Consider the following 18,920-nt stretch of genomic DNA (forward strand, 5'->3'; position numbering starts at 1 on the left):
ATGTAGGTCTTGGCCCCTCTCCAATCATTCCCAGTACTGTTGATTTCGCCCCCACTCCTACCCTCCCGTGGATTTCTCATACCTATCTACATGCTATGGGGGCTATCAGTTCCTGGAGAACCCTCCAGTGAGCCTGTCCCCGAATCCGTCTCAGCAGGAATCAGCTGTGCCACCAATGCTTCCCACGCCTGCGTGGTTTCCACCGCTTTGTCGTTGTTCATTCTCCTTGCCTGTTGCATTCTAACCATGCTCTCACTGGATGCCCATTTCGCAAACTCCGCCCTCCACCGATCTACACTAGGGCCTTGCTTGGACTTCCACTGCCTCGTCAATTCTCGCTTGGCCAACAACAACCCCAGGTCCATGAACTTGCTCGTAATCTTTGTATGCTTCGTGTGCGGAAACCAATGCAGTACACATACCCCCATGTCAGGTTCTACCTGTCTATCCGTCACTCCGCACAGAACCTCCACCACCTCCTCTCAGTATGTTCCGAGCTGCGGGCAGCTCCACATCATATGCCAGAAATCTGCTGCTCGCGTATTGCACCTGGGACAGCATACCAAGTCCGCGTGAAAATATTTAGCAATCCGCTCAGGGGTTAAGTAAGCCCTATGCACAGTGCAGAAATGAATAAGCTGGAAAGTCAAAGTCAAAGTCAAATAATTTATATAGCGCACTACATACCCAGAGGGTCTCAAGGCGCTTGTGGAAGGGTGGGAAATTACTTGTCGAATATCCAGGTTTTAAGCTGCTTTCTGAAGGCTAGGTGGTTTTGAGTAAGGCGGAGGTGAGTGGGGAGGGAGTTCCAGGTTTTAGCCGCTAGGTAGGAGAAGGATCTTCCCCCCCCCCCCCCCCCCCATGGTGGTTTTGTTGATGCGTGGAACAGCAGCGAGGGCTTGGTTAGAAGAACGTAGTTGGCGGGAGGGGGCGTAGAAGGATAGTCGCGTGTTGAGGCATTCGGGTCCAAGTTCGTAGAGTGCTTTGTGTGCGTGGGTGAGGAGGCGGAACGTTATCCTCTTATTGACAGGGAGCCAGTGGAGGTCTTTCAGGTGACCGGAAATGTAGTCTTTACGCGGGATGTCTGGCTGAAGCGTTTTGGATGCGTTGGAGTTTTTTCTGAAGTTTTGCGGTGGTACCGGCGTACAGGGTGTTTCCGTAGTCCAGGCGGCTTGTAACCAGTGCGTGGGTGACCGTTTTTCTAGTTTCGGTGGGGATCCAGTGAAATGTTTTTTTGAGCATGCGAAGAATGTTGAAGCAAGATGATGAGACGGCGTTGACTTGTCTAGTCATCGAGAGTGAGGAGTCCAGGATGACGCCCAGGTTCCGTGCATGGTCCGTTGGGATGGGTGCTTTTCCTAGGGCCGCTGGCCACCAGGAGTCGTCCCAGGCGGAAGGGGAGGTACCTAAGATGAGGACTTCTGTTTTGTCTGAGTTCAGTTTAAGACGGCTGTGCTTCATCCACTCGGCTACTTCTTTCATCCCTTCGTGTAGGTTGGTTTTGGCGGTGTTAGGGTCTTTGGTGAGTGAGAGGATCAGTTGAGTGTCATCAGCGTAGGAGATGATGTTGAGGTTGTGTTGGCGTGCGATGGTCGCGAGGGGGCTCATGTATACGTTGAAGAGGGTGGGGCTGTGTGAAGATCCTTGTGGCACGCCGCAGATGACTTCGGTGGCTTCTGACTTAAACGGTGGGAGGCGGACTCTCTGAGTTCTTCCGGCAAGGAACGAGGTGATCCAGTCCAGTGCTTTTCCTTGAATTCCGATGTTGAGGCGTTGTATAAGGGTGCTGTGACAGACTGTATCGAAGGCTGCGGAGAGGTCAAGCAGGATGAGGGCGACTGTGTCTCCGTTGTCCAGTAGTGTTCAAATGTCGTCTGTTGCTGCGATGAGTGCGGTCTCGGTGCTGTGTTTGGCTCGGAAGCCGGATTGTGAGGAGTCGAGGGATTTGTTGGTTTCGAGGAAGGCGGCGAGCTGGTTGTTGACGGCTTTCTCGATGACTTTGGCCGGGAATGGTAGAAGCGAGATGGGGCGGTAGTTTTTGAGTTCGGTGGGGTCTGCTGTGGGTTTTTTCAGAAGGGCGCTGAGTTCGGCGTGTTTCCAGCTTTCCGGGAAGGTGGCGGAGTTGAGGGAGCAGTTGATGACGTCTCGGAGGTGGGGTGCGATGATGGAGTCTGCTTTGTTGAAGATGTGGTGGGGACATGGATCTGTGGGGGATCCTGAGTGGATGGAGTTCATCAGGCGAATAGTGTCCTCAGTGGAGATTGGGTTCCAGTCGTAAAGGATGTTCAAGGGGGGTTTAGGTTCGGTGGGTTGGTCTCCGGGTTGGTTGTTGAAGCTGTTATGGATGTCGGCGATTTTGTCGTGGAAGAATGAAGCTAGGGAGTCGCAAAGGATTTGAGAGGGAGTGATGTCGTTGGAGTTGGCAGTGGGGCTGGTAAACTCTTTGACGATGTTGAATAGTTCCTTGCTGTTGTGGGCGTTGTTGTCTAGTCGGTCTTTGAATGCGGATTTCTTGGCTGTCCGGATCAGTTGGTGGTGTTGAAGGGTGGAGTTTTTGAAGGCGTCTCTGGTGCTAGTGTTTGGGTCTTTTTTCCAGGCTTTCTCAAGGGAACGACAGAGTTTCTTGGATTTCTTAAGGTCATTGTTGAACCAGGGGGCGTTTTTGCTGCCTAGCTTGATTTGGCGTTTTTTCAAGGGTGCTAGGTTGTCGGCGCTGTGGGCTAGCCATTGTGTGAGGTTGATGGCTGCTTGGTTAGGGTTCGACGAATAGGCAGGGGGGTTTTGAAGAAGAGATGTGGAGATCTGGTCGATGGTGGTTTTGTTCCAGTTTCTTCGCAGAGAAGGTTGAGGGTGGTTGTGGATTGTGTTTTTTTTGTAGTTAAAGTGGACGCAGCTGTGGTCCGTCCAATGGAGAGCTGTGGTGTGATTGAAGGAGATGTGCTTGCTGGAGGTGAAGATAGGGTCGAGTGTGTGTCCTGCGTAGTGGGTGGGGGTGTTTACTAGTTGTTTGAGTCCGAGGTTGGGTAGATTGTCCAGGAGGGTGGTGGTGTTGCTGTCGTTGCTCTTTTCCAGGTGAAAATTGAGGTCTCCCAGTAGAATGTATTCCTCGGAGGGGAGTGCGTGTGGGGTGATGAAGTCAGTGATGTCTTCACTGAATTGTGTGCGGGGTCCCGGTGGCCTGTAAAGGAGGGTGCCTCTGAGTGTGGTCTTAGGGTCGGTGTGGATCTGGAAGTGAAGATGTTCGGCGATAGTGAAGTTGACGTCTGAGCTGGTTGAGACGCGGATGGAGTTCTTATGGACGATGGCGATGCCTCCTCCTGTTTGGTTGGTGCGGTCTTTTCGGATGATCTTGTAGCCGTCCGGGATGGCTATGGTGATGTCTGGAGCTGAAGAGGCGTTCATCCATGTTTCTGTTAGGAAGGCGACGTCCGGAGAAGTGGTGTCTAGTAGATTCCAAAGGTCGATGGCGTGTCTGTGGGTCGAGCGGGTGTTGAGCAGGATGCATTTTAGGTGGCAAGTGTCGGATCTCTGTTTGGTGTTTGTGGATTTGGTGTGGGTCTTGGTGCAGTCGAACTTGCAGGAGTAGCATGTGAAGGGTCCATGGGTGTTTCCCGGTGCGGCTTGGTGGCAGTGGAACCTAGCATTCCGCGTACCCTTCCATGCCCTTGCCACTATTTTGGTCCATGCCGTATCGGGAATATTCTTTCCCAAGTCAGTTTCCCATTTTTCGCGGAGCTGTGTCAGTGGCTGCAGTCCCTCCTCCACTATTCGCCTGCTAAGGCATGTCACTGCTTTCACCGTACCCACTGCCATCACCACGTATTAACACATCAAGGACATCTGGGGCTCCAGTAGCCCCACCCCCCAATGCTTCTGAATCGCCGCCAACAGAGCTGCATGTAGCAAATAGCCACCTCTAGGTAGGCCATATCTGTCTTGCAATGCCTGGAAAGGTATGAGGGCCCCCTCCTTATATAGGTCCCCAATCATCTGTAGTCCTAAATCTTCCCACTCTGCTAGGGCAGTCCAGCCCCCCCCCCCGTGCGGGAAGGCCGTACACATGCCCAGGGGGATTGCCGGCGCATACGGGCGCGGAACACCACATCTACGCTTGTAGCCGTTCCAGCTTGCTCTGAGCGCTTTCTCCTCTGTCGTCGTCGAGTCACAAGAGTTGTTCAAGTGCCACAAATGAGAGACTATGCCTCGGCAGCCATCTATCTTAAGGTCCATCCGGCCCTCTAAATTCTCTAGCTACTGCCTGCGTAAACCACTGCAGCTGTGCAGCCAGATAATACACTTCAAAGTGCGGGACTGCCCATCCTCCTGTGATCCTAGGCCTCATCATTGTGGTCAGTGCAACCCGCCGCCTACCATTCCCCCACAGAAAGACCCCCACAATGGATCGCAGCGCCCTGAACACCGAGCACGGTATCCCGATCGGCAGTGTCCTGAAGTAATATAAAAGTCTAGGCAGTGCTACCATCTTCAGCAGTGCTACTCTGCCCACAGCCGAGAGCGGTAGAGCGCCCCAAAATGCCATATTCCCTTTAAGCCCTCGCACTGCTCTGTTCACATTGCCCTCCAATAGATCCACCTGTTCATGGTAGATGTTAGTTCCCAGGTATTGTAGGCAACAAGGCTACCATCTCAGCCTCTCCAGGCCTGCGGGGGTTACCATTGCCCTGCACAACGGGAAAAAGCAAGTCTTCCCCCAATTCACACATAGCCCGACACTCCCCCAAACCTCCGTAACAGCTCCGTCGCTCCTGTGTCTATTTCATCGGGCTCGGCCAGGAACATCCGTAAATCATCCGCATCAAGCGATATGTAGTGTACTTTCCCCTCCCGCGCCCCCCCCCCCCCCGGACCTCTATCCCCGCATAATGCTTCCCTGACCTGGCTTGTATTGCCAGTGGCTCAATTGCCAATGCAAACAGAAGCGGAGATAACTAGCAGCCCTGTCGCGTCCCCCTTCCTACTGAGCAGGGCGCCGATACCGCCCCCCCCCTGTCCGCACCTGGGCCGTCGCTGATTCAGATAATATGCAGGTCCACCTGACAAACTTCTCGCCGAACCCCATCTTACGCATTACCTGGAAAAGATATGGCCATTCCAGGCTATTGAATGCCTTCTCTATATCCCCCGAAAGAATCAAGGCCGTCATTGCCGTCTCCTGGCATTCCTCCAGGGTCCGCAACAAGCGCCTCATATTGATAGCCGTACTACGTTTAGGGATAAAACCCGACTGGTCCCAGTAAACTAATTGCGACATATGCGGGAGTAGGCGTGTTGCCAGGATCCTGCTCGGGATTTTCTAATCGGTCGTCAGCATTGAGAGCGGGCGGTAGCCTTTCACATCCTCCGCTTCCCTACCCGGCTTCAGGAGGGAAATAATAATAGCCTCCCTAGTAGTCCCTGGCAGCCTCCCTGTTGCATGCGCTTGCTTATAGATTACTTGCAGACGCGAAACCAAATAGTCGGCATACTTTAAGTAAAATTCTATGGGAAGGCCTCCCACCCCAGGTGTCTTATTGCGGACCATGTGCTTGATCGCGCAACTGACCCCAGGGCCTGTTAATGCTCCGGAGGGGGTCCACACCACCCCCTTGAGGATAGGGTACCTGGGACTCACTAGGGCTCGGGAGGGAGAGTCGGCCCCTCCCAAACAATATGTTCGAGACATATGAGCTGTAGATCATATGCGTTAGCATAGATCCCCATCTGGTGTTATGTTCAGATGTTTGCACTTTGTTTTTCTTCGAAGAAGTCTTTGTAGAGGGCGGTGACTCCTCCTTTCGGTGATAGTGCGCATGGGCATCGACTCCATCCTTAGATTGTTTTTTCCGCCATCGGGTTCGGATGTGTATTGCTGCGGTTCGGTATCGTTCTTGAACCCCTTCGACGCGCAATCCTCTCCCCTCGACGTATTGTCTTAGTTTGCGGTTTCCCATTCGTCGCGTGTCAAACTTGAAAACCTTCGATCGGGAACTTCGAGGTGGGCCGTCAGGCCTACCTGTGCCGACCACACCAGCAGTCGATGGAACTGACTCCGTTCAAGCTATGTCCTGGGTGTCGTGCAAAATTTCCACGCACCAACTTGCACGAGGTCTGCAACCTGTGCTGGATCCCTTGAACACAAGGGAAGGGGCTTCACTCTCAACCCAGGAGCTATGGGCAGATCCGCAAGTTTCGTGGCTTTGGAAGAAACATGTCCTTTTGTGGCAGGCAACCACAACAGCAGGCAAATCCCTTGTACAGGTCCTACAGGGGAAAGGGCAGAGGTAGTCTGGGGGGAGCTGCGCAAAAACAAGTCTCCTCCTCCTCCGCACCTCCAGCTGTTGCGGCAGAGGAGCAGCTCTAGCTCCACCATCTAGGAGCATACTTTTCCCATGGGAGGACGGGTGTCCCATTTTCCACAGCATTTGAGATCTGTTACTACAGATCTCTGGGTTTTTAACATTGTGAGAGAATGGGTGTGTCCTACCCTTGTTGGAGTTCCACCCCCTTTACTTCTCAGTCAGGGCATTTGCTTGGAAGAGCATCTTCTGCTTCTCCAGCAGTAGGTCTTGTCGTTGCTGTAAAAAGGTGCAATTGAGGTGGTTCCGGAGCAGGAAAGGGGTCAGTGGTGCGACTCTCGGTACCTGGTGCAATCTCAGTGCAGCCTGTTCCAAAGGGCAGTACTGAAGAGTGCTGTAGCTCGAGCCTTCCAGCCTCTACAGAGGATTCAAGACATCCAGGCTACGATTCCACTTTTTCAGAATGGAGCAGCTGTTCCAATCTTGAAGGTCTTGTGCCTGCTCGGTCTTTTTGCTTCCGGCATACTGTTGGTCAACCATGTACACTGGCAAATGAGGGCACTCCAGTGGTGCCTCCGCAGGCAGTGGTTTCAACACAACGGCGATCTCGAAGAGGTGGTCAGAATCTCCAGCGACACTGCACCGGATCTGATATGGTGGAGTGTTTCAGGCAACCTGTCTCAAGCAGTTTCAGCCTCCTTCTCTGGTGGCCCCAGTGATCACTAATGCCGCTATTCTAGGGTGAGGAGCCCATCTGGAGGTCAAAGGTCTTTGGTCTCCAGAGGAAAGATTGTTTCACATCAGTCTTCTGGAATTGTTGGCAATATGTTTGGCTCTTGATACCTTCCTTCCTTCACTTCGCTGTCAGTCTGTTCAGGTCCTAATGGACAACACTACCTCAATTTGGTACATCAACAAACCATGAGGTGTAGGGTCGTATCTTCTCTGTGAGAGGCTCTGCGACTCTGTTCCTGGGCTCAGAACCATCAGATTTGCATAAACGCAATTCTTGCCGGAGAACTGAATGTGCGTGCTGACAGTCTCAGTTGGCAGTATTCGGCTGATCTTGAGTGGTGTCTGCATCAGAGGTGGTCCTTCATATTTTCAGGATGCGGGGATTTCCTCAGTTGAACCTATTTGGCACTTACAAAAACACGCATGGCCCTTTATTCTGCAATCAATCTCCAATAGCCGACGTGGGGAGCGTTGGGAGACTCGTTTAAGTTGGTTTGGGGCTCATAGCTTCTTAACGGGTATGTCCACCTCTCCCCTCCCCCCCTTTATAACCTTGATCCCCCTAGTTCTGAGGAAGATTCGCCAAGACCGGCCCCAAGTCATATTGATCGCCCTGATTGGCCGCGAAGGGTGTGGTACACAGACCTCCTTTACTTCTCATTCCACCCTCCTCTCTGTCTCCCTCTCAGGGCAGACCTCCTCTCTAAATCGCAGGGGCAGATTTTCCATCCCCACCTCCAGAGCCTGGAGATTGAACATGGCAGCCTGAGTTCTTTCTCTCTCCCACTGGATGTGGTGGATGTTATATTATCAGCAAGAAGACACTCCACCAAATCTGTCTATTCTGGTAGGTGGGCCAAGTGTGTTAAAAGATGTGGAGAGAGATCGATTAATCCTTTACAGGCCCATTTGTCTGATGTTCCAAGTTTCTCTCTTTCTCTAGCGCAACAGGGATGTGCAGAGGCTACTGTTAAGGGCTACTTGTCTGCCTTGTCAGAGTTAATCGGTTTGAGATTAACCCTCATTGTTTAAATCTCCTAAAGTTATGAGATTTATGAAGGGTCTCACTAATAGGTTTCTTCCCACTCCTTTTTATCATGCCTCAGTGGGATTTAAATGTGGTTCTCACATTTTTAGAGGGTTCACCCTTTGAACCATTGCATAGTTATTCCTTAAGGTTTCTAGCTTTTAAAACTATATTTTTAGTGGCAATCACTTCCGCTAAGAGGGTGAGTGAATTGCAGGCTTAGTTCCAAGCCTCTCTTTACGTCTTTCCATGTGCATAAGATGGTTCATAGGACCAGAGTTGCTTTCCTGCATAAGGTGTTCACTCCTTTCCACTTGGGGCAGTCCTTCACCTTACCCACCTTCTATCCTCCTCTCCCCCTTTTAAGGAGAAGGAGAGACTTCATCAGTGGGACAGGCCGGCTCCTCCGAGAGCAAGACTGCTGTGGATTCAATTCAAAAGGTGAGTAATTCACATGCAAATGTATCCATCAGAAGGACAAGTTGCTTACCTTCGGCAACGCTTTTTCTGGTGGATACAGTACCTGGCTGTGAATTCCTCACTGACCCATACGCCTCCCCGTTGCCTGTCTGCTTAGACCGGAAATTAATCAATGTATATCTTATATGAATTATTGTTGGAATCGTGTGATATTTGTCACTAGGAAATTTCTATGATGAAGAATATCCAGGTTGGTTTGTGTTTGTATACTGTGTATACTTGTGAAAATGTTGTCGGTTCAGCCGTTTGCATTGAACGCACAGAAAAAATGGGTGGAACTGACATCACGCCAACCAGGTCTTATGGCACACGTAGGCATTTCATTGTGACGTCCTCTTCGCTGTGGGATAGCTGAGGAGAAAAGTGTCTGTTACTTGTTGCGCATTGAGGTAATTAAAAAGGTGAGGAATCCACAGGCAGATACGTATCCACCAGAAAAAGCGTTACCGAAGGTAAGTTACTTGTTCTTCAAGACCTAAAAGAGGAGTTCCTGCATACTACACAAAGGATGGGGATACTGACCAGGCAATACATGTTGCATTCTGTTGCATTTGTCATGTGATACTGCTGTAAGTTGTGAAATGAATGCTTCACTGCCCAGTAGCATAATATGCTAGCTTGTGGTTGTGAGAAATGCCACCCTAAACTACCAGTGTTACAGGTAAATAACCTATTCTTTGGATCATGAGTTTTTCTTGAGTAGAACATTGGAGAACACATATATTATGGGTTGGGTTATTTACATTCTCTGAGCATTGGTGAATCAAATACCCTCTGTAATATCCCTATGGATAAGTACTAATGTTACGTAAACATTGTCTAACTCTGTATCTGTAGTTGTACATTTATTAGAGTTTAGAAACGTTGTCTTCTCTTTGTGAGCAGGGGAGACTTTTGTCAAAGCTCATTAATTTAATAAATGTGCGGAGTCTCATCTGTCAAGACCGTGTCAACGCCATCATATTGTGTCTTGCCTAATTTTTCTAACTCTTCTGCCCTTTCATTTATAGATTCAAGGTTTTAATGTGACCGGGATGAGCTTCTCCTATGCCAGCGACTGCGCAGCCTTCTTCTCCCCAGGGATCTGGATGGGCCTCATCACCACCCTCCTCTTTGTCTTTATTCTTACCTACGGACTTCACATGGTGATGAGTCTGAAGACCATGGATCGCTTTGATGACCCCAAAGGTCCATCCATCTCTGTCCCCCAGACTGAGTAAAGGTGTTCAGAGAGGATGCACAGGGCGAGGATGAAGAGATGTATCTTTCTAGACAGTAGCTACCAGTTTGTAGCTCAAAACCAATAAAAGTATGGGTGGGGATATAAGAGGTCACGTCCTACAAAAGCAAAGATAAATGGGGAGGGAAGGATGGGGTAATATAATTGAAGGAATATTTTGTGATAAACTGTTTGTTGCTGTATTTTTTTTAATCATACATACATTTCTAAACCGGCTGTGCTGCTGAGAGTACCATCATGGCACTGGCTGCGCTACCCGTTGACGGCTTCTTGGTGATGGAAGCCAGCTTGCATGACTCCCAGATTCATATTGGAAATCCAGCCAGCAGTGGTTGCTAGCGCCTGCTCTGCCCCACCCCGGCATCCTGAAGCACCCTCACATTTTCGAAGCATACGTCGTGTGTCCTGGCATTTGCCAAGTCTGTTCTTTAGTGAGTCGTAGGAATCTGCCCCTGAACGCGCTAGCTGGTCGACTCCGTATCCTCGGACAGGGCCATTGACGCCACCAGACCTTCACCCTTGGTGTCTTTCTCTAGTGTGGTTTCTGCTTTACGTTTACGGGGCAGTCGGTTCTTCTAGCCTCTACTGTGGCTCAAGACTGTAGGAGTTTGAAGGCCAGTGGATGCTCCATACGCCACAGTGCACTAGTGACTTCCAGGGATGGGTTGTCTGGCCTGATTAGCGAGGGAGTGTGTGGGACTTTTTTTGGCTCCAGCTATCACAACGAGAAGAGGCCGCTGTGAAGTCTCTGCTACTTCGCTTTGGCTTGTACAGGTTTATCCCTTACAGAAGGTTCTTCTGGACGTCTTGTTGTTATTGGTGTCTTACAGTAATCCTTATGAAATAACCCATGCACCTGGGTTTGTTGTTGGCTACCAGGGAGCGCCTGACTGCTCGTCTGCTGTGGCCCTGAGCCCTTGCTAGGATCTGCCTGGTCAGAGAGGCCTGCTGGACTGCGCCTGCTGTGTGATCGAGTCGCAGAAGAAACCCAAACATGTTTAATGAGACTGATAAGAAACAGCTGCATAATAACTACCATCCTATGGAGTTATGTGCTGTAGACACCAGTCTACGGCATGTTTGTTCTTATGCAGCTCTGTGTAGCCAGCGAGTCTAGAAAGGCAGGGATACGACTCATCACAGGGCTTTGGTTTACTTCAGTAATCTGCTTACCCCACAGTTAGGTTACAATTTTACATGACTTGCTGGTGAAAAGCCTTTGTATGTCATACACTGGATTTAGGAATTTTATTCACCCCTACCTAAATACAAAAATTATTTTTAAAAACGTAAAGGCCCGTGTCCTTTGACACGCGTGCCAGAGGCTAAGAGAGGTTGGGCCTGATTACAATCTTAGCAGACCGTGTTGCAAACGTGACTGATATCCCGTCCGCCAAATTACAATTCTATTATATCCTATGGAACTTTTAACACTGCAGACGGAATATCCGGCACATTTGTAACAGAGTATCATATCCGCCAAGATCGTAATCATGCCCGTAATCATGCTTTGTCCTACAGCCCGTTTAGGCAGGAGTACATACCGAAGTAGATTTTACCTCTGGCGAAGCAATTGGCCCCTGAATTCAGAATCTTTATTTCTGACTAAATCAGATGTGAGACCACGGCCTATTTGCAGATTTGAAGCCGCACACATTTTCCCTTTTCTCTAATTATTTGTATTCCTCTCCCACAGCCTTGTGTTTGGATTTCCCAGATCCACACCCTTTTATTCACATTCATTTATGGGACCCACTAGGCCGGTGCTCGAAAGATGTACAAATTCCTTCCCTGTCTGCGAGGCATCGGCTTTCCTTGTATTATAGCAGAGCTCAGAAGAGCACTCCTTTTAGAAACGTGATGTGTGAGCTTGTGTATTTATTTGTGAAAAGTGTCTCCTGTGGTTGTTGCAGTTTAGTATTTTCAGCTGTTAGTCAATTTAATAAAGATCTCTGTGTACAAAGGGCCTCAGTTCACGACCTGGGGTACAATGCAGGCGGTTTGGGGTCCGAACACCTCTAGGTTCAGTGTGATGACGTCCTGCAGGAATGGTGTGCAGGGTGCGCGTCCCATTCTTGTGAAAGGAGATTTTTCATCCTTTGTAATTTCTTTGTGTTGTGTCCCAGGACTTTTGAAACAGGAGCCCAGGAGGCTTCAGTCCAAAAGGGTGTGTTTGGCTCCAAGTCCTTTGGGGGTTTGTATTACATGTAGGTCAAACCTACTGAATGGTGAGTGAGGGATATATTTTATTTCTGGGTTCCAAAGCAAGTCCGTATCTCACTCGCTGGGTGGAGGCACAGTTCTCAGAGGCTTGGTTGGGGAGTGGGCCACCTGAACCTGGAGGTGTTCACAGGTTTAAATTGCTGTTTACTTCTTTCCGTAACTCGTCACTGTATAATGTAAATGTACAAAATGGAAATAAATCTCCAGAATGACCTAATTTGTGACAGTCTTTTATTCTGACTTCCAGCTCAGGGGTTTATTCGTTCCTCTTTGGTCGGCTGAGTATTGTTCCTCCTTTACTCCTCTGGCAGTCGCTTTGTCCCACCACAGTGATCTTTCGTGATGTTGAGGAAGGCTGAACACTGCCTCATATGGATGGAGACTGGGATGGAACCCTGGATACAGTACTGGGGTTCCAGGGAGGGGCCCCTTTTATAGCCTGCTTCTTAAAAGTTGGTAGCACAGTATTTTAGGATGAAGAGACCGATAGGTGACAACAGACTCCCCCACCCTCCTTCCACCTCCACCCGCAGTGTCTTGCTGTCTTCAAAGGGCGGGGACACACTGCCAGTCTAAAATCTAGCTGAGAGCACACCTCTCATGTCTGGGCCCAACATATCAAACAAAGTCAGCTGCAGCAAATGCACTCGGGCAGCATTGTGAGGATGCAGCAACTACCCTCGGGCAGCATAGTGAGGATGCAGCAAATGCACTCGGGCAGCATAGTGAGGATGCAGTAAATACACCCCGGCAGCATAGTGAGGTTGCAGCAAATACACCCCGGCAGCATTGTGAGGATGCAGCAAATGCACTCTGGCAGCATTGTGAGGATGCAGTAAATGCACTCGGGCAGCATTGTGAGGATGCAGTAAATGCACTCGGGCAGCATAGTGAGGATGCAGCAAATACACCCGGGCAACATTGTGAGGATGCAGCAAACGCACTCGGGCAGCATTGTGAGGATGCAGCAAATGCACTCGGGCAGCATTGTGGGGATGCAGCAAATGCACTCGGGCACCATTGTGAGGATGCAACAACTACACTCGGGCAGCATTGTGAGGATGCAGCAAATGCACTCAGGCAGCATTGTGAGGATGCAGCAAATGCACTCGGGCAGCATTGTGAGGATGCAGCAACTACACTCGGGTAGCATTGTGAGGATGCAGCAAATACACCCGGGCAGCATTGTGAGGATGCAGCAAATGCACTCGGGCAGCATTGTGAGGACGCAGCAAATACACTCGGGCAGCATTGTGAGGATGCAACAACTACACTCGGGCAGCATTGTGAGGATGCAGCAAATGCACTCGGGCAGCATTGTGGGGATACAGCAAATGCACTCGGGCAGCATTGTGAGGATGCAGCAAATACACTCGGGCAGCATTGTGAGGATGCAGCAAATACACTCAGGCAGCATTGTGAGGATGCAGCAAATACACTCGGGCAGCATTGTGAGGATGCAACAACTACACTCGGGCAGCATTGTGAGGATGCAGCAACTACACTCGGGTAGCATTGTGAGGATGCAGCAAATACACTCGGGCAGCATTGTGAGGATGCAGCAACTACACTCGGGTAGCAGTGTGAGGATGCAGCAAATACACTCAGGCAGCATTGTGAGGATGCGGCAACTACACTCAGGCAGCACTGTGAGGATGCAACAACTACACTCGGGCTGCATTGTGAGGATGCAGCAAATACACTCGGGCAGCATCGTGAGGATGCAGCAAATACACTCGGCAGCATTGTGAGGATGCAGCAAATACACTCGGCAGCATTGTGAGGATGCAGCAAATGCACTCAGGCAGCATTGCGAGGATGCAGCAAATACACTCAGGCAGCATTTTGAGGATGCAGCAAACACTGGGGCAGCATTGTGAGGATGCAGCAAATACACTCAGGCAGCATTGTGAGGATGCAGCAAATACACTCAGGCAGCATTGTGAGGATGCAGCAAATGCACTCGGGCAGCATTGTGAGGATGCAGCAAATGCACTCGGGCAGCATTGTGAGGATGCAGCAACTACACTCAGGCAGCACTGTGAGGATGCAACAACTACACTCGGGCAGCATTGTGAGGATGCAGCAAATGCACTCTGGCAGCATTGTGAGGATGCAGCAAATACACTCAGGCAGCATTGTGAGGATGCAGCAAATGCACTCGGGCAGCATTGTGAGGATGCAGCAACTACACTCAGGCAGCATTGTGAGGATGCAGCAAATACACTCAGGCAGCATTGTGAGGATGCAGCAAATACACTCAGGCAGCATAGTGACGATGCAGCAAATACACCCGGGCAGCATTGTGAGGATGCAGCAAATACATCCGGGTAGCATTGTGAGGATGCAGCAACTACACTCAGGCAGCACTGTGAGGATGCAACAACTACACTCGGCCAGCATTGTGAGGATGCAGCAAATACACTCGGGTAGCATTGTGAGGATGCAGCAAATACACCCGGGCAGCATTTTGAGGATGTAGCAAATACACTCGGGCAGCATTGTGAGGATGCAGCTAATACACTCAGGCAGCATTGTGAGGATGCAGCAAATACACTCGGGCAGCATTGTGAGGATGCAGCTAATACACTCAGGCAGCATTGCGAGGATGCAGCAAATACACTCTGGCAGCATTGTGAGGATGCAGCAAATACACTCTGGCAGCATTGTGAGGATGCAGCAAATACACTCTGGTAGCATAGTGAGGATGCAGCAAATACACTCGTGTAACATAGTGAGGATGCAGCAAATACACTCGGGCAGCATTGTGAGGATGCAGCAAATACACTTGGGCAGCATTGTGAGGATGCAGCAGATACACTCGGGCAGCATTGTGAGGATGCAGCAAATACACTCAGGCAGCATTGCGAGGATGCAGCAAATACACTCAGGCAGGATTGTGAGGATGCAGCAAACACACTCGGGCAGCATTGTGAGGATGCAGCAAATACACTCTGGTAGCATTGTGAGGATACAGCAAACACACTTGGGCAGCTGTAACGAGGTGGGGGCGCCTACCTCACGTGATTGGTGGAACCCTCACCCTGCTGACCAACCATCGACTCCTTCTTTTCAGTCAGGACGATGGGACGAAGGACGACGCGATCCGGAAGACGACCACAACAGCGGCTCCTTTAACTGGGCGTTCTCAGTAGATGAGGTGGACACTCCCCCAAAGGACGTCAGAGCGACGGGATTGGAGAAAAGCAGGGAAGTCCTCTTCGTTGGGTGTGCTAGCACCTCGGAGGAGGAGAGACAGGCGGAAGCAAGAGGAACGGAGGACGGAGGCGACATCGAAGAGAACGTGGAGAAAGCCAGCCCGGAGGAATATCACGGAGGAGACGGAGAGACGGAAGTCGGAGAGAAGCCAGGAGGCCTACGACCCTGTGGACCGCCGTGCCACGCTCCCGAGGGAGGAGTGTGGCTGTCACAGGTACGGCGGCGTTGGGCGGCTTGGCTGGGGAGGCGAAGCAAAAACGTGTAGATAGTGCAAATAGACCCTGTTCGTTCCTACCCTGTGTTGTGTTCCCGTCCCATCCACTCTCCCATTCCCACCCCTTTTCCTTCCTTTTCTTCCCCACCTCACAAGCACGCCAAGCACTGTAATATAAAGAGGCACGATACACTGGGTTTCCCTCACATACCCTGGACCCCCTGGTGCAACCCCATTGTGGACTGGACCCTAACGGCTCCCTTTCTGTTGGTTTCTTTCATGCACCCGAGACTGAGGCAGCGGAGAGAACACCTGATACCGGAGAGACCAACCATTCTACACCCGAGTAAAAGAAAGAGAAAACCATCGCCACGGACCCTAGCGTGTTCGCCCGAGAGAGACTGACATTTAGAAACAAAAAGACGTTTATGTCTAAACCTGCCAGAGCCATAAAAATAAAGCCATCATTAACCCCATTACTTGGTGTCACGGTCGTCCCTTCTCCCACGCCCACAGCAGCATAGTGAGGATGCAGCAAATACACTCGGGCAGCATAGTGAGGATGCAGCAAATACACTCGGGCAGCATAGTGAGGATGCAGCAAATACACTCGGCAGCATTGTGAGGATGCAGCAAATACACTCAGGCAGCATTGTGAGGATGCAGCAAATACACTCAGGCAGCATTGCGAGGATGCAGCAAATACACTCAGGCAGCATTTTGAGGATGCAGCAAACACTGGGGCAGCATTGTGAGGATGCAGCAAATACACTCTGGCAGCATTGTGAGGATGCAGAAAATACACTCGGGCAGCATTGTGAGGATGCAGCAAATACACTGGCAGTATTGTGAGGATGCAGAAAATACACTCGGGCAGCATTGTGAGGATGCAGCAAATACACTCTGGCAGCATTGTGAGGATGCAGAAAATACACTCGGGCAGCATTGTGAGGATGCAGCAAATACACTGGCAGTATTGTGAGGATGCAGAAAATACACTCGGGCAGCATTGTGAGGATGCAGCGAATACTCTCAGGCAGCATTGCGAGGATGCAGCAAATACACTCAGGCAGCATTGTGAGGATGCAGCAAACACTGGGGCAGCATTGTGAGGATGCAGCAAATACACTCAGGCAGCATTGTGAGGATGCAGCAAATACACTCTGGCAGCATTGTGAGGATGCAGCAAATACACTCTGGCAGCATAGTGAGGATGCAGCAAATACACTCGGGCAGCATAGTGAGGATGCAGCAAATACACTCGGCAGCATTGTGAGGATGCAGCAAATACACTCGGCAGCATTTTGAGGATGCAGCAAATACACTCAGGCAGCATTGCGAGGATGCAGCAAATACACTCAGGCAGCATTTTGAGGATGCAGCAAACACACTCATGCAGCATTGTGAGGATGCAGCAATTGGAATCGTGTTTTTCAGGGTTTCCTCTGATATACTAGTATTCATTGGTACCACATAAATGGAATTGGTCCCTCGACCAGTACTACCAGGGGCGTGTTTATCCTGAAATAAGATACACTAGACACGTCTGTACTGGGAATCTGCAGGGCCATTGTACAGTGCACCCACTCTGGGGGGGGAGGGTCCTCTCTACTTCCACATTAGTCACACTTGGCACTAGCATATGTATAAATATAAGCCGAGATAGTCTGAAGAAGGGTTGTGCATTCAGTACCAGTCCCTTGATCTTTCATCCTTCGGACCACCAGCCTGTGGTTAGTGTCCAATAGTGAAATGATGCTGCCTTGGAGTTGAACCAAAAAGAAAAGCACAGTAGACGATGCTCCTGGACATCTCAACTGCTGAGGAGGTGCAGCAGAGCCCTGGTGCAAGCATTTTTAGGCCAGTGCCCATCTGCTGCCTCTCACAATACACATGACCCGGGATCCCCTGGTAGAGAAGTCTTCTTCGTTGTTTGGCCTCTTTGGTTTCCTGGATCCCATGCAAGCTTCCTGGATAAAAGCCCTAACAAGTCTCTCCTTGTGACCGATTCCTTAACTCCTGTCCCCAGCTAGATCTGGATGTGCACTCCCTGCTTGCAAACGTACTTCCGCCTCCCCCTCTGGAGCACCTGCTCGCCGTGCTCTATATGGCCCGTAGACCCTCTTCAGCTCATGTTTTGGCCGTTCATCCTTTTGGCCCTGGAGTTCTCAAGTTCACAGCCCCCTTTGATCACTACAATCCTTCCTCCCTTTCTTAGACCAGTCAGAGCCTCGCAAAGCGAAGTTGATAGGGTGTATAGCCCAGTTTGACATCAAAATTTATAAATATTTATGGCTTTGAGTCAACAAATACTGTCCTTCCAAATAGAAGACCGGGCTTGCCATCCGGTGCTGGGTCAGAGACTGCCCATAACTCCTGTGCCAACGGCTGATGCCCTGGGACCCTCGCCCATGCCTGCTGCCCACTGCTGTTTCTGCCTTCCACTTATGCATGGAGACCTGGAAACTAACAAAGACCGTGAGGACACAAGCAATCTGTCAGGGATTTCTAGAATTCGAAAAAGCCTGGATTGGGTTGACAGATGATGTCCAAACCAGGTACTTCCTTCTGAGAGCTCATAGGCTGTATTTCCAGGATGCTATGTTCAAGGTGACCTGTGACTCTACTGTTTCGATATTGTGTCTCTAGAGTTATATATGCACCACTCTCCCAGATTTTTAGCATTCAATAAAGATTTATTTAAGCCATTGCCTCCTCCATCACCTACGTGTTTTGACCGGCAGGTCTTGATCACAGTGTTTAGCCGTGATCAAGGCTAAACACCGTGATCAAAACCTGCTGGTCGAAACGCGTAGGTGATGGAGCAGGCAATGGCTTAAATAAATCTGTATTGCATGCTAACAATCTGGGAGAGTGCAGCGTATATGTTCTTGGTGGAGGATTTAGCTCGACCCTGCCGCGAGCACCAGCTGTGTGAAAGCGCGCCCTTTGTCTATGGACTGGTTTGGTGAAAAAGTTGTAGAGCACATGCTGTGTGCACTCCTGCCCACTAGTGTTGCAACTGGTTTGGAACTACAATGGTCCAGGACACATACTGCCCCTCAATTTTTCCTTTTCCTTGTGGGTTATTGGTGTGGAGAAACGAAGCATTAGTATGTCTCTAAACTCCAGTGTAAATGAAACTATAGGGCCAGGCATTCTGGCATATGCTTGCATCTGGGGAGGTGGCCCATCTGAGTCTACAGCACTACTAACCGATTGTTACGGGTAACTAACATGTTCGAGGCATGTGGGCTGCTGAATTCATATCTGTAGCATAGATCGCCGCCTAGTGTTGGGTCCGGATGATTGCACATTGTTGTCCTGGAAGAGTCTTCGAAGTATCACGAGATAGGTGGCTCCTCCCCTGGACTACAGTACGCATGGGCATCGACTCCATCCCCAGATTGTTTTTTTACGCCATTGGGTTCGGATGCATATTTGATCACTGAAGATCGGAATCGATAGAAACTTTTCTTTAGGCCC

At 50.2% G+C, this 18,920-nt stretch overlaps 1 protein-coding gene across 1 annotated transcript in view; it reads left to right on the forward strand.

The window, feature by feature from the left end:
• The window catches only part of ATP6AP1 (ATPase H+ transporting accessory protein 1), a 69,020-nt gene extending 56,802 nt beyond the window's left edge, over positions 1–12,218 (forward strand). The window contains exon 10 of the mRNA XM_078664648.1: positions 9,549–12,218. Coding sequence (XP_078520774.1) covers positions 9,549–9,758 — 210 coding nt within the window. The 3' untranslated portion in view covers positions 9,759–12,218. The remainder of the gene's footprint in view (positions 1–9,548) is intronic.
• Positions 12,219–18,920: the final 6,702 nt, after the last annotated feature.

This window comes from Lissotriton helveticus, chromosome 10, assembly GCF_964261635.1.
Source record: "Lissotriton helveticus chromosome 10, aLisHel1.1, whole genome shotgun sequence".
NCBI lineage: Eukaryota > Metazoa > Chordata > Amphibia > Caudata > Salamandridae > Lissotriton > Lissotriton helveticus.